The sequence below is a fragment of the Callospermophilus lateralis genome, chromosome 4, assembly GCF_048772815.1.
Source record: "Callospermophilus lateralis isolate mCalLat2 chromosome 4, mCalLat2.hap1, whole genome shotgun sequence".
Taxonomy (NCBI): Eukaryota; Metazoa; Chordata; class Mammalia; order Rodentia; family Sciuridae; genus Callospermophilus; species Callospermophilus lateralis.
In genome coordinates, this window is record NC_135308.1 from 125,110,743 (window position 1) to 125,126,738 (window position 15,996).

At 34.8% G+C, this 15,996-nt stretch overlaps 1 protein-coding gene across 1 annotated transcript; it reads left to right on the forward strand.

Moving 5' to 3' along the window:
• Positions 1 to 475: 475 nt before the first annotated feature.
• Positions 476 to 4,042, forward strand: Atxn7l3b (ataxin 7 like 3B). Its single transcript, XM_076853122.1, has one exon. The coding sequence runs from the start codon at positions 761 to 763 to the stop codon at positions 1,052 to 1,054; it is 294 nt and encodes a 97-aa protein (XP_076709237.1). The 5' UTR covers positions 476 to 760; the 3' UTR covers positions 1,055 to 4,042.
• Positions 4,043 to 15,996: the final 11,954 nt, after the last annotated feature.

A 15,996-nucleotide genomic window follows, 5' to 3' on the forward strand; every position in this document is an offset into this window, starting at 1 on the left:
CCTAGTTTCTAGATTTTTCATTTTAAAAAAGATAAAGTATACTGTAATTTGTTTCCTTGCCCCATCTAGTGGATTTAAATGACAACTGCGGCAGTACTATAAATAATTACAAGTCAATCATATAAATCAAATTTTCAAACGTATGTGGGGAACTGTTCCTAAGATGATATTTCGAATTATCCTACAATAGTGCACGTAATTATTATTTTTCGGAGGAAATCAATTAAACATAAGTTTTAAATCCATTAGCGAATGTTTAAATGTATAAATAATATAACGTAAAATATCATCCTTGCAACCTTTTCACACGTAGAGATGCAAACAGACTGATCATTTCTTCCCATTCATTTTCATAAACTCAAACGCTCCCCAGGCAGCTGCGCGTCAGAAGCGCGGCGTCTGCGCAGAGTCAGTGCGCAAGCGCGCGAGGGACGGAAGCTAGTAGGCGGGGTTAGGCCCGATCCGAGAGCGGAAGAGGCCCGGGCGACTGACTGAGGCGCCGCGACTGTCTGGCCGCGAGTCTAGGCCCAGGGGCTGCCCAGAGCCCGGAGTCCTAGAGAAGCCAAAACGAACGGAAAGACTTGGAGTTCCGGAGCAGTCTTCGCTGCCGTCACCGCTTCTGCTGCTATCGTCTCCATCGACTCCGCTGCCGGCGTACGCGGCCCTGAGAGGCCCCAGGCCTAGGCGCGGCCCGCGGAGCCCGACGTGTTGCTGCCGTGAGTAAAACGAGCGCCCTCTCCACAGTCGTTTACAAATTAAAATGGAGGAAATTTCGTTGGCTAACCTGGATACTAACAAGCTAGAGGCCATCGCTCAGGAGATATATGTAGATCTGATAGAGGATTCTTGTTTGGGATTCTGCTTTGAGGTGCACCGGGCAGTCAAGTGTGGCTACTTCTACCTGGAGTTCGCAGAGACTGGTAGCGTGAAGGATTTTGGCATTCAGCCAGTGGAAGACAAAGGAGCATGCCGCCTCCCGCTTTGCTCCCTTCCTGGAGAACCTGGGAATGGGCCTGATCAGCAGCTGCAGCGCTCACCTCCGGAATTCCAGTAGCTGCAACATGAGAGAGTCTGAGAGTGACCAGGACAATAATATAGACTGGTCCTGTGGCTTGGAGGAATAAGTTAAGTAGGGAAAAAAAAAAAAATTCATACAAAAGTCCCAGTTCCCCTTGAAGATCCTAGCATTTAAAACCCCAAAGTGGAGAATTTAGAAATTTGGATCCTTTTTTAAGTGTACCTGGGATCAGCTCTGAAACCCTGAGAAGGAGAAGGTGCAAGTCTGGGCACCATGCAACGTGTGTTGATCTCTAAACACACCTGGATGTACACAAGATCCCTGTATTGCCCTCAGTCACAGGTGAGCAGTTGTTGGCCCAGCATATAAAATCCTTTTGTTCCTCAAGACTGTCTTGCCTGTTTGATGTCCAGGGCTTCCTGGACAGTTAAGACATTATTGATGGTCAGACCATAGTCAGTGGGACTGCTCATCTGGTGTCTGACCCCTTGATTTGGGCTTTTCTGATGCGAATGAAAGGAGAACTGGATACTAACATTATCAGTATGGACAACCAAGAAAAAGAATCTCAGTTGAATTTGGTAGGGAAGCTCTGTGGCCTTGACTGCAAGAAGAGAAAATTCAAAACCACCTGTTTTCCAAAGGTCTGGCATTTGCAATCATTTCAGCGGACTTGGGACAAAGCTTATCCTGCAGCTGAGCAGAGCCCTCTTTCTTTTACCCCCCGCACCCAGTGACATAGGCTTGGGGAAGAACAACTTGGTTGTCCAGTCAGGCTGAGGATTCAGTTGTGAGCCTGTGGGGAGGTAGTAGGTACCTTTGCAAGTATGCACCATCTCAAAACTGGAAGATTATTATCTGGACGGATTGTGCAGTGGACATAAGTTTGGTTAGGTAGTCCTTTCCTACTCTTCCTGGTTACGTAGCAAGCCCATGGTTCTGACTTGGTTAATATGCCAGGTAACTACTTGCCTCCTACTCCAGGTTTGGGACTGAACTGTAGAAGAGCGTCACGGCTGTGCAAGAGGCTGTTTGAAAACGGAGACCAGAAAGGACCATTTCCAGCTGCCTCAAAGATGTGAATGGGTTATTGCTAAGAGCTAAGGAGCAGGACTGGGTAATTTCTCATCTGACCATGTGCAAAATCTTGTTGAATGCCCCTGTTCCTTTAGTTGGGCAGTCAGCTCTGCTGTGGTGAACATCCAGTCACCACCTTCTCTGCCTCTCACAAGGAAGCAGTCCTTTCCACTTTGTCCCCTTTGGACCTTCTTGATAGCAAAAGCTGTTGTTTTGTTGTTTAAAGATAGGAAAGGACCTCCAGAACCCCCTGTCTTTAGGGAATTAGATAGGGGAGGATGGGAAGTAAGAGCTGCATATCAAAACTGCCTTCTATTTTACTCCTGGGGCAAGGGTTTATAAAGTATAGGAGGGTGGGAGTCCTGAGGTGAGCAGAACGGTGCTGCTTTATTTGAAATGTTTTCTTACCTCATTCTGTGCCCCTCTAACAGAGCCCAGCCTCATCTGTCTGGCTTGGGTCCATGTTCCTGTCCACTGCTCCACTGCCTATCTGGTGCAGCTCATGACTCCAGGTGCTGCTTGCCATGCCAGCTTCTACATTGACCAATTTCAGTTCATCTCTCTAATTCTCCTGCTTCTGAAGTCTGCCCATTTTTCTTTTTCTTGATCTCTTAAGTTTATATGTTGTTTCTTTTACTTTCTCCTGTTTTCGTGGAAGACACAGAAGAGACCCTTTCTTTAAAACTCCCTCTATTTTGATCGGAATCAAAAGAGAACATAATTTTTTGTATTTACAAGGCAATGCCATGCCTAAGCATTTCACTATAGGACTGCCTTGCTAGTATGCCCACTGCTTTGTCTTCATGAGTTATTAACTTCCCACCTCCACTTGGATACTGCCTCTTAGGACCTCAGCAGAACAATGAAGGCTGACTGACACAGGGATGGAGTTGGTCCTGATTTTCTTTCTCTAACCTTTCCTGTGTATGTATCTCCTTTATCCCAGAAGAACTTGGACCTTATAGAGTTAAGGAAACCACAATGATTGGAACTTGAGACTCTTGCCTTCTTCCCCTGGAATTGCCCTGATAGGGATTGGGACCTATTTATAGACTGATCTTTATTCAATAATGGTGAATTTTCAAAAAAATTAGATGGCAGGAGTAAAGGAATCTGGAGTTATCTTTGCCCTTGACTTTTTGTCGACATCTCCTAAGAAAATGCAGAGGGAAAGGAGGGTCTAAGTGAGACTCTGGCCTATTTCCTAACTGTTTTGGAAACAAGATGAATATAAGGGAGAAAGGCAGTGATCCACTCACTCTTCCTTTAGGTAGGGAACTCAGATCCTGACTTTACTATTTCCTTTCTAGCCTTTTGTGGTTATAGGAGGAAGATGTGGGAAGTAGTTTTGAGTAATGATTTGTTCACCTTTACTTCCTTCTGTTTTTTTCCTTGTCCCCACTACCACCATAAGGGGAATAGCCCCCTGCCCTGGATAGGTATAAAGTGGGCTCAGTCCAGCAGGTGCCCTGAGGGGATAAACTACTTTTTAGGGAAATAATGTCCCCTGCCATATAGTTGACAGTGGTTAGGAACTCTCCCTTTCCCTACCTTCCTTCCCTGTAACAGCAGAATTCCTATTCTTCCCTCTTAATTAATTGTATTGATCACCCTGCAATCCTGTTCTGTATCTGAGTGTGTGCGTGTGTGTATGTATGTATGGGGGAAAGGGGTTCTTTAAAATTTCTGTGATTTGTGGCTTTTTCTTCCATACATTAGTTCCCACCACCGCATGCCCAGGGGCCACACTGCCTGGCATTATCGCATGCTGGGATCATTGGGGAGGGTAGTGACAAACTCACCACTGTCCTTTTTTTCGGAGATTCTTATTTTTGCATAAGTAATCCATCCTATACAGATAGCTGATTAATTCTCTGTGTTCCCTTTACCCCTATGGCTGCTGGTGTAAATAATCTGCATCTCCCCATTGCTAAACAGTAATAATAAACAAAATTTTAAAAAATGACTAGTTGGGCTCTGTTTATTTTTTTAAATTGTATGTTTTTCAGATATTGACATAGCAAAGTAAATGTTGAATAACTTTTGAAACAGTTCTTCCCTGAATGGAGTTGTATCAGAATAGAGGAACATGGTTCATCCTTCAGTATCAATCTAATCCTGCAAACTTAGCTCTCTGTAACATCTAGTGAAAGAAACAAACTGGATAACAGTTTTCCATTTTTCCTTTTCCATATAAGGCAAGACTGTGGTAAAATAAATACAATCCAGGCCTATTGCTAAAAGTTCACTGTGATAGTTCAATTAGAACAGAACTCAGATACTTTAATATATATATTTACCATCATTTCAGCTAATCTCTTGCTTTCGAAAGGCAAATGGTTTGTTCATAGCAGATGTTCTTGCCATTCTAAAGACAACATTTTTCCCATTTTTTAAAATCCCATTTTTTAAACATGCTTTTAAGTTTTTCATTTTGTTAAAGTAATTAGAAGGTTTTTCATTTAACTCAATCAAGAGTTTAATGTTTCCAACAATTGTATATAATGCTTCTTAGTACCTTTCAAGATGACTTTTTTCTTTTTCTCTCCTTTTTTTTTTTTTTCTTCTAAATGTCCTAATTCATTAAACAATTGCGAATTGGAAATAGTTTTTAGAGGAATAAAATTGTCATGGAAATGGAACCAGAGAAGAAACTCTGGCTCAGTAGTATTACTCAGGGAACCTTGTAGATATGTAAATGGTATCTACTCTTATTTCCTTCTAAAAGGGAAATTTAAATGTCATTGCCCAGTTTAAACATAAGATAAGGGTAGTGATAATTTAAGTTGAGAAAATAAAATTTTGACCTCTGAAAGAGGACATAGTGTAACTATAAATCATAGCAAGATAAGTTCTTAAAATTTCATCAGTATTAATCATTTTTGAGTTCACTATAGGGATCTACTCTCAATTAGCATTCAAATGCAGCTAAGGCAAAGGATTGTAGATTCGATTTTCTAGGTTATAACCTTATAATTCCTCATGTCCAACTTCCTAGGTTTAACAATCTTAACTACAGTCATGTGACACCAGTTGAAGAACCTGATGAATGGTTACTTGATAGTTACAAAGATAAAAGAAGTGTGCTGAAGTAATAAAGGATTCAGGAAGAACATATTTTTCATGTATTTATAGTTAATAACATTGCTTTCTGCTAGAATCTTCTTGAGTTGTTTTTTAAAATTGTTTCCTATAAATTTTAAGAAAGGTGTTTAAATGAAATGACAACATGAATTTGGTGAAAGCACATTTACTAAATATCTTTTCACACTAGTGTTCAAAATGGTAATGGTTAGCAAAATATCTGTTCTCAGGTCACCTTGATATAACATTAGACTTTGGAAGATTAACTCATGTAGAGAGTATAAACCCTTGGATTCTTATTAATGTTCCAAAAGATGCCCTTGGTGTTGATTTTGGAAAATCTCTAAATGGTGTGCTTATTCGAAAATGGCTTGTGGATAAACCCTTAAATCCTTAGAGTTTTGATTTTGTTTATTCATTTTTAAAATTTATATCATTTATTCATTTTCATTCCTATTACTTGGGCTGTATTTAAGGTATGTGGACTAAAATAAATATTAAATTACTTTTTGGAATAAAAGTTCAGCAGTAGTGACTTGCCCAATAGTGATAGGAACAAAAATAGAATACTGGTGTTGTGAGCCTTAGGCTTTTTCTTGAAACCATATAAATATGAATTTAATGAATGAAAACTAAGAAGACTGCATGAGAATAAAAAAATTATTGTATTCATGAACAACGTCAAAGTGAGTTTGAAAACGATATAACTCCTCAAAAATGACTTAAGGAATGTGTAATATTTTTAGATAAATGAGCATCTAAAATTTTAAGAGAACCTATCCCCTCATTACACCATCAAAGGGGTTAAAAAACAACAGAATTTTATGGTAACAGCAAACCACCATCTAAAAAAGCATATAGGACAAATTTAGACGATAAAAATGAGGTTAGCAAACTTAACATGCCCAAAGTAAACATCATAAGGTTAATCATGGGAGAGAAAGATTAAAAAATGATATAACTATTAGAGAAAAAAATGGAAATGTCAATAGATAGAGAAAAATAGTGAAATTTAATGCCCACTATTGATTATTTAAAGACTAACAATATACAGGTGAAAGACCGTGGTTGAAGGATATGTATAAAAATCTACAGAAGTTATGCTTACTAAAAATTTCTAGGAAGCATTCATTTTTTTTTTAAATTAATTTTTATTGTAGGTTGTTCAAAACATTACATAGTTCTTGATATCAAGAACTATCAGGAAGCATTCATTTTAAAAGCAGGCATGGATGAAAAAATTCTCATTGACCTTATTTATATGAATACTTATATAATCACTATAGATATACCATTGGAAATATTAAGATAATGCAGTAGGGATATGGATGTGGCTCAAGTGGTAGCGCACTCACCTATCATGCTTGAAGCACTGGGTTCGATTCTCAGCACCACATAGAAACAAAGATTGTGTTCACCTAAAACTAAAAAAATTTTTTTTAAAAAAAGATAATGCAGTAAAGTTGCTGAATAAAGCTCAGTACCCAAAATCAGAATTTTGACATCTTAAAAATGTTATATTTGGGAACTAATACAATAAAGTATAATTGTCCTATGAAATGATCTAAAAGAAAAAGATATAAATGCTATAAATATCCCAAATCAACAGAGAAGGGTAGGATGTTAATAAAAAATATAATATCCTTGATGCAATGTATGAATTGAAAATAATCTTGACTAAGATGCAAATTGACATCTTCATGAAACCTGACAAACTAAGTTTTATGTGAAAGCTAGATATAAGAATATAAAATTTCTTTTGTGAAAAACATGTCTTACATGTGACTTTGATATAGAAACACGCACATTGAAGTTATTCTGATAAATAATTAAATTGGTATTATAATCAGTGGATCATTAACTAATATTCTGGAACATCATCAATGAATGAAAGTGCGCTCTAGATACAAAAATTCATTCTCATGAGGATTAAAGATAACTTGAAAAGGGTAAAATTTTGAAACTTATGTTTATATTTATGTGTAAGGAAAGAATTGAAAGTATCAAACACCCAAATCATTGTAACATTGGACCATCATAAAATTAAAGCTTTGCTTATTAAGTCCTAGAAATAAGCAAATAATCCTATATGCTAGTAGTTTTGTAGTTCTTCCAAGTGATAAAGATTTACTTAAATATACAGTCAACACATGCACAAAATGGAAGAGCAGCTCATGCTTAGAAGGAAAAAATCTAGATGGCCCAGAAAGATGTGAAAAGTTCTTTTAAATTCAGAAAAATACAAAATAAAAACAAATGACATACCAGTTTACACAATTCAATATGGTTACAATAAAAAATGATAATGAATTTTGAAAACCATATGGAGCAATGAAAACACATTGCTGGTACACTGCAAATTGGGAAAAGGTTTTGGAAAGCAAGTTTGAAATACCTATGGCAGTTGAAAGCAAGCATAACGAATATTTCCACATCATGTAGCATTATGTATAATATGAAAATATTAAAAATGCATACTCACTAAATAGAAGTAAAAATAAATTAATTGCACAAATGAAATCTTTAGTATAACATTTTTATAATTTGCTGTTTTTTATTTGAAGCTTAATAATAGCCAAATCAATGCTGTCTATTAGGATGGAAGACATACACAATGAAAAGTATGTAAAAAATATTTGACTAGACTTCTACTTTTCAAAACGTATGGTGCACACAAAGCCTGGTATATATCTGAATTCTGAATAAACTGAAACAAAGATACTGTTAAATGCATTGCTATCTTCCCAAGTAAGTAAGGGAAATGCACAGAATACTCAGTTCTTTCTTTTAATATACACATATCAGAAATACATGTGAAGAAAAAAAAAAAAGATGGCACTGGGAAAAATATACATACCACATGGGAATCAGAAAATAGGCCCTGATCATTAAAAATTGAAATTATATTTCAAATGAAATAATATTTTCAATCTTCATGAAAGAATGCACAGGCAGAAAACTGATAGGTAAGTAGGTAGGTAAGTAGTAGATAGTCAGACACGCACCTTCCCAACTTCAGAGAACAGATGATGAAAGTGAGAAAGACTGTCATAGCCTGATGTGAGATAAATTAATTAATCATAATGACATCATTATCACTTCCTTTGGAAATTTGTGCCCATATACTTGTTTTTACAGAATTACCTCTTCCTGACAGAGAAACATGACTAAGAAATAATATATTGAAAATGAAATTATATTTCTTGACTACCTGACAGTATTTTTTTCAGTGAGCATCTGCACAAAATATAAATTTGCATTAAATGAAACATTTATTCCTTTAAGGTTTTATTTATGCCCGTCACACTCAAAACCTATGAATTCTATTTTAAAAAGGGAGTTTTAATTCTATTGTTTATTATTTTTGCTGATTCTATAGAATTAAAACCTCTTTCTTGTACATAAGATTATTATATACAGAATATAATAGCTATGAATGATGCTTTTAAATTAAAAGATGAAATTTTAAAGAATAAGATACATTATTGAAAGCAAAAGAAATAGAACTTCTAGACATGCAAAACAAAGTATGCCAAAAAAGTTAAAAATTTGATTTACAGGTGATAATCAAACTGGAAAAAAAAAAGAAAAGGAATGAATTAGAATGAAACAGTTCACATAGACATCAGAGTATATAATTGTTTGGCCTCCTCGTTTCTCAGTGATTGTCTACATGCCATTTTTAAAATAGATAATCAAAAGGTGAAAGTTCGATAAAGGGGAAAAAAAAAAAGAAGTGGTAACACTGACACTGTAATTGAATGCAATTAGAGGATGGCTAGTCCTGGGAATGGACACTGCCAGCATTCTATAGACCCAAAATTGGCAGGCAGAGACACTGAGTAAAGGAGAAATAACCAACATAAATGAGGAAATATGTTGTAATGGGAAAAGATAAAGATGCTTCTAACGAACGGAAGCTACCTATAAACTTGGCATTAAAGAACATGCCAAACATTTTAAATTATTGAAAATGCAAATGTTAAAATATGATAGGCAGAATTCTAAATACAGTCTTTCAGGAATCCTGTGGCCCGGCTATTTACTCAAACAGAAATCTTTATTCCATTGTGAAAGGACTGTACAAATATAAGTAGTGTCTCAAGTCTTTGGCCTTAAAACATGTATGATATTTGGTGGGCTTAATCATGTGAATATTTAAAAAAAAAAAAGCATTTTGCCATTTGTTAGTAGAATAAAACAGGGAGATTTGAATTATGGGAAGGATCCAGTGTACCACTGCTGGCTTTAAAGATGAAGAGAGCACACCTTAATGACTGTGTGTGCATCCAGAAGAAAGTGATCTCCAGCAGACAGCGAGGAAATGGAATCTCAGACCCCCAATCATAGGATGGGGCATAGAATTCTGTGAACAACCTGAATGGGTTTGGAAGCAGATTCTTTGCAGAAATATACAGATCAGAACCCACCTTTGTTGGCACTGGCTTCAGTCCTATAAGAATGTAAGTAGAAGTTTCAACAGAGCATGCTCTGATTTCTGATGTAGAGAACTATGAGATAATGAATGAGGGTTGTTTGAATCAGCTGTTTGTGGTAAGCTATTATACAGCAATAAAAAACTTGTATAGTTGTGAGCTTATCTAGATTTAGGATTACAACAATGCACTAAGGCAAAGACAAGATGCTCTGTATCATGATTTATATATGAGAAGAAGGCAAACACCCTGGAAAGTATTCCTGATAAGTTTTGTATGAAAAAAAACACATGTTTTCTGTCAATGTTTCTAATGTTTAAAATTACAATGAATTTAATACTATTTTATTATTTTTTATTTCTCCATATAGCTAACAGTGATAATGAGAATTTTAAATATTTTAACAAACATTTTTAAAAGTCATTAAGTGATCATTATTCTTCCCATTTATTAAAATGGCTTAGCACAATTTCAATTTGCATAATTTTCATAATCTCATCAACTATGCAAAGCTAGGGCTGCCTGTATTTTTTATAAAATATTTCCAGAGATATTAATACTGTATCTCTTCTAATAATATGTATTTATAAAAATATATTCTAATTATATATACATATGTATATATACATATGTATATATATATGTAAATACATATATATAATTAGCAGTGAAGAAATGAAACATTGACTTTTTATAGATAACTTGAAAGGTTATCTGTGAGTTCCCTGGTTAGCTCTTTGTGGAAGATTATGTAACAGAGAGAAAATGGAAAAAAAATAAGGAAATCAGTTTCTAGCAAAAGGGAAAAAATAATAATATGAACTCCATGAAATAAATATATTTTAACCAAGAATCACAGAGAGGATGTAATATTTGTATTAACAACAAAAACAAAAACAAAAACAATCTCAGAAGTAATTGCATGAACTAGAAAGAACCAAGTATAAGGAGAGAAAGCATAATCAAAATGTGTTTCTCATGTGAGTTGGAATATGGTTATTCTTATCAACTTCAACTTTCCATTTATAATAACAAAGGTATAATGTACTTCACAGTTATATGAACTAAATAAGTCTCAACTTAGTTAGGAAAGCGTGTGGTGACAAGCAAGGGTTAAACAAACCTTTCCTCAGAAGATAATATTAAAACTGAGAACTAAAGAATAGTTGCCTAGAATGAATTTGCCATTTAAATGGAGAGTTAGTTGGAAGTGAGTAATAAGAGGGAGATAGAGAAGAGGACAAGGGATTGAAATTGGTATGTTAAAAATGAATAACCACCAAATGAGAAGTTTAAATCTCTGAAGATATTGTCATTTTGTGCCTCTTGAGGATGGAAAAAAATGTTTTTAACATAAAATCATGTCTTCTCTATTCTTATTAGAAGCTATAATGGCTTAGATATTAGGTGTCCACCAAAAGCTCTTGTGTAAGACAATGCAAGGAAGTTTAGAGGTGAAACGACCGGCTTATGAGAGCTTTAACCTAATCAGTGCATTAATCTGCTGATAGGAATTAACTGGGCAATAATTGTAGACAGGCAGGGTGTAGCTGGAGGAGGTAGGTTACTGGGAGTAGGTCTTTGGGGAATGCATTTTGTCCCATGTCCCCCCACAACTCCCATCCTGTTTTTTCCTGGTTCCATGTCCCTAGCTAGTTTCCTTGACAACAGTCTTCCTACATGCTGCTCTGCCTCACCTTGGTCCCAGAGCAATGGAGCTGACTATCTATGAACTGAGAACCAAATAAATGTTTTCTCCTCTAAAGTTTTATTTGCCAGGTCTTTTGGTCCCAGCAGAAAAAGCTGACTCAAACAAAAGGATTCAAAATACTATTGTAGATAATATTTGTTGTTTACATAACCCCCTTCCTAGGATCTTGTCAGGTGAATAAATAAGTCACAATTAGGAATATTATTCTACAGAGCTCTTAGAAATAATCTTTCCTTAATATAATAACACCTTATACCAGCAAGGTTAATCTTACATTTGCAAGATGAAGTGCTTTCTGAAATACAAAGCGACCTCTGCATTTTGAATGTGCTTTTATTTCCTAAATTTACTCTTCTTCCACTGCATGTGTCTCAGTTTTCCAGCTCTTTCTGTTTTCAAACACACACACACACACAAACACACACACACACACACACACACACACACACACCCCAACATGAGCTATAAGTTTAAATCAAGCCCTGAGGTACTCATTTCAAAGTAAAGTTAGGTAATGTGCTTTTTCTTTTGCTATTTTGTCAATTATATAGTTCAAGTCCTTACTTGCAAACTGGCTACTTTTATAGTTTGAAGGTAGATTAGTGTTGGCCTGGAACTTATTTCCCTCACAGCTAGATTTTCTTTATGAATGAAAATTGCTTATGTTTTTTCCTTGGTATTGAATTCAACAATTGATCCAGACTTCATGTAACAAAGGAAATAATATTAATATTAATCTTGGCTCTACATCAAGCTTTGTGACCTCAATCAGATCACTTCATCTCTCTGGAGCAAGCATTTATTGATAAATGGAAAAGTTTGGATAAAATGATATCTTGGTTGCCTTATATGTGCAACACTCTATGATACCATGAACTAAAAAGTTGAAAAATCACCACCAAGCACAACTTATTCCTACGAGCAATTTTCCATCTAAATATAAGGTAAATTGCACAGATAATGGATTCTACCATGTCAGTTTATGACTTTCTATTTTGTGAATTGTTCTAGGGATTTCCCCTAAGCTTATCATCACTTTTTTCTTTTGAAATATGTCTTTCTAAAATTATAATCTTATGTAAAATTTTATCTCAGTTTTACATTTACATATCCAAGGGCATGCTAGATGTCTCAAGCTATAGGTTTCATTTATGCAAAATTGAAGTTTAGGAATCTTGAGTTTTCAACATGTGATCCAGTGAATTTTACATATTCTAAATTTTGAGAACCACATACCTATATAGAAAACAGAAAATAACTATATTCTTTCTTTTTAACAGCTTTCAATAGGACATCCTTAGGATGTTTGAAGCCTAAACAATGGGTTTTCTTCTGTATATATTAACCATTCAATTTATATATAAATCACAAATTTAATAATACAGGTGAGAAATAGTGATTTATTGATGAATATACAGAATAATAGGTAGAAATGGGATATTTCTTTATGGCCTAATCAATGCACATGAAAATATGTTGTCTATGGATAAGAATTGTATTCTATTTGATCCGTAGTCTCTGCTTCCTCTTCTTTATTTTCAAATGTGATGTTCCTAGCTAATGTCATGTCTCCCACTGCAAGAAAAATGTAGTAATGCTATTTTTACTCACAAAGACATTTTTCTTAGGAATGTTGTTCACATTGAAATAATATAGATTTCTTGTTTCTAATGTTTCCAAATTCCCTTTACTTAATGCTTATTACAGTATACATAATGTGACGTCATCCACTGTACCTCTACAGATATTCTATCCAAATGACTTTTTCAAAGGTTTTTTAATATGTTTCATCCATAACAATCACTGATATAAGTCTTATCAACAATATTCAAAAAATATTTATGTAATTTGATTTTTGGATATATTAAATTTATCAAAAGGTAATTTAAATAATGTATATAGGGATTATTTGGAGACTTCTCAACCTCTTCAGGCCATAGTCACTGCTTTCCAAAGATGTGATCACTTTCAGTATTCACCAGAACTTGCTTCCCATAAGTATGCCTGCACAAATTCATTTTTTAAAATTGGTTCTAGTTGTACATGACAGTAAAATCCATTTTGACAAAAAAGCATGGAATACATCTTGCTCTAATTCAGTCCCCAGTAACTTCCTTCTCCTCCCCTCTCCCCACATTCTGTACCCTTAACTCTACTGATTTTTCTGCAATTACACATAGGCATTTTTGAATAGTGTGGATAGACAGTACTTCAATAGAGAGAAAAATACCACTTTCATTCACATAAGAATGTCAATCTCATGTACTAAATAAGTATCTCATGTACTATATAACCCTTAATTAATACCATGCCAAGGGAACATGAGGTCACCACACTAATTGGAGACAACTGCAGACATTCATCAGGCCGTTTTTGTGGTAGTTTAAAGATTGTGAAAAGTCCTTGGAGACAATATGCTCAGCCACCTGTCGAGAACTGAGTGACATGTTATATGGAGTATATACAGGAGGTTTGGGTAGCTAGTTCACTCGCCAACAAGGGGAAACACAGATGATGCCACAGGGTAAAGGACACCTGTTGCTGTTCTACCAATGTTTGGTGGTAAAGAAATAACCCTGTAATTGAAACAGACACCCAAAGGGGCAAGATCTAATACATGAACTCACACATTTAGTTCAAGTCCAAAGGCTGGCTCGGACATACACTATACTAGATCTTGAACTCATACTGTATCCACGAGTGTTGGTTTTAGAGAAAACTTCAAAAATTTTAGGGGAGGCACTCCAGAAATGCCAGACGTGCCCTGATAAGTGAGTCCAGTGCAGAAGGTGGTACAAAAGATGGTATTGAACCACCATATACAACAGCTGTTATCTTCTTTTTAATTTAAATGTTGGTTTCATTCTTTTTCCATTCAACCATAGCTTTTCTGTCATAAGCTGTATATTACATATTCCTAAAAGTGTGTGTTTGTGTTATGAAATTCATGACTTTGTTAAAACCATCCTATTGGTGAAAGATGCACTATCTTACTTTCTGTTAAAACTCAATTGACTCAAGGAGTTTGAATGCATTTCCAAACTTCCAATTCTGTTTCATTAGTCAATGTCAATCCTTATACCAATTCAACAATATTTTGATTATTGTAACTGAAGTAAGATGCAAAAGCATTAAACAAGAGTTCTTCTACTTTGTTTTTCTACTTCAATATTTTCTTTTTGGTTATTTGGGGTCCATTTAAAGTTAATATGACTTTGAGGATCAGCTTGACCATTTCAGCAAAAAAAAATGGAATTTCTATAGGGATTGCACTGAATCTGTATATCATGAGGTAACAAATAGTATTTTTAATAAATGGTGGCAAGATAATAAGATAACCATATACAAATAATAATATTAGACCCCTAGATCATTTCGTACAAAAATTTAACTCAAAATATCTCAACAACCTAAATATAAAAGCTAAAACCATAAAATTCTTAGAAGATAATATACATGTAAATCTTCATGACTCAAATTAGTGATGAGTCCCAGATTTAACACCTTAAGGTAACAAATCAGAAAATAAATAAATTGAACTTTAAATTTAAAATGTGTGCATCAAAAGACATTATTAAGAATGTGAAAAGACAACCTAGAGAATTTAAGAAATTATTTGAAAATCTTAATTCTGATAAGGGTTTATTATCCAGAATATGTGTGTGTGTGTGTGTGTGTGTGTGTGTGTGTGTGTGTGTGTATAAACTATTATAACTAAATGACAAAAAAACAAACAACCAAATTAAAATATCGGCACAAAATTTGAGCAATCATTTCTCCAATGGAGGTAATAAAAGGCTAGCAAGCACAAGATATTTCACCTTAATGGTAACTATTGGAAGTGTTAATCCAAATCACAATGAAGTACCCCTTTGTGTTCATTAGGATATTTTTAATAACAAACTGGAAAATAACAGATATTGGCTAGCATGTGGATAAATAGGATCCATAGTACATTGTAGATGGGAATGTAAAATGATATAAGAACTATGGAAAATAGTTTGGTGGTTTTTCAAAAAGATAAACTTGGAATTTCCATATGACCTGGTCTAGATATATTACAAGAGAAATGAACATATAGATACACACAGAATATTAGACATAAATGTTCAAAGCACCATTATTCATACCAGAGGAAAAAGAATAACAACCAAAATGTCCATCAAAATGGATGAGTGGATTTAAAGTTTTATATAAATAAAATGAAATATTATTCAACCATAGACACAATGATATACTGACATCTTGGACAAAGCTTTAGAACATTATTGTAAGTGAAAGAAATCAGATTTTAAAAATCTATGTATTTTATGATTACTTTGATGTGCTATCACAGAACAGGCAAAAACATAAAGATAGCAGTTTAGAGGCTACCAATGAAGAGGAAGAAGGGAAATGGGAAGCGACTGCTTAATGGGCACAAAGAGTTTTGTGAGGTAATGAAGTCTTGAAACTAGAAAAAAGCTAATGGATCTACAAGATTGTGGATATACAAATACCTCCAAAATGCCACTTTAAAATGGTTAATTGCATGTTATCTGAATTTTACCCTAATAAAGCAAGATAGACAGGTCAATCACAAGTAATCTTTTCTAGACAGCATATCCAGAAACAAGTCCAGATTCAATGGTCCTACTCATTCCATAACACCTTATGTGTATCTCTATTTT

Coding starts and splice junctions, on each gene's coding strand:
- Atxn7l3b (XM_076853122.1), top strand. CDS start 761: ATGGAGGAAATTTCGTTGGCTAACCTGGATACTAACAAGCTAGAGGCC.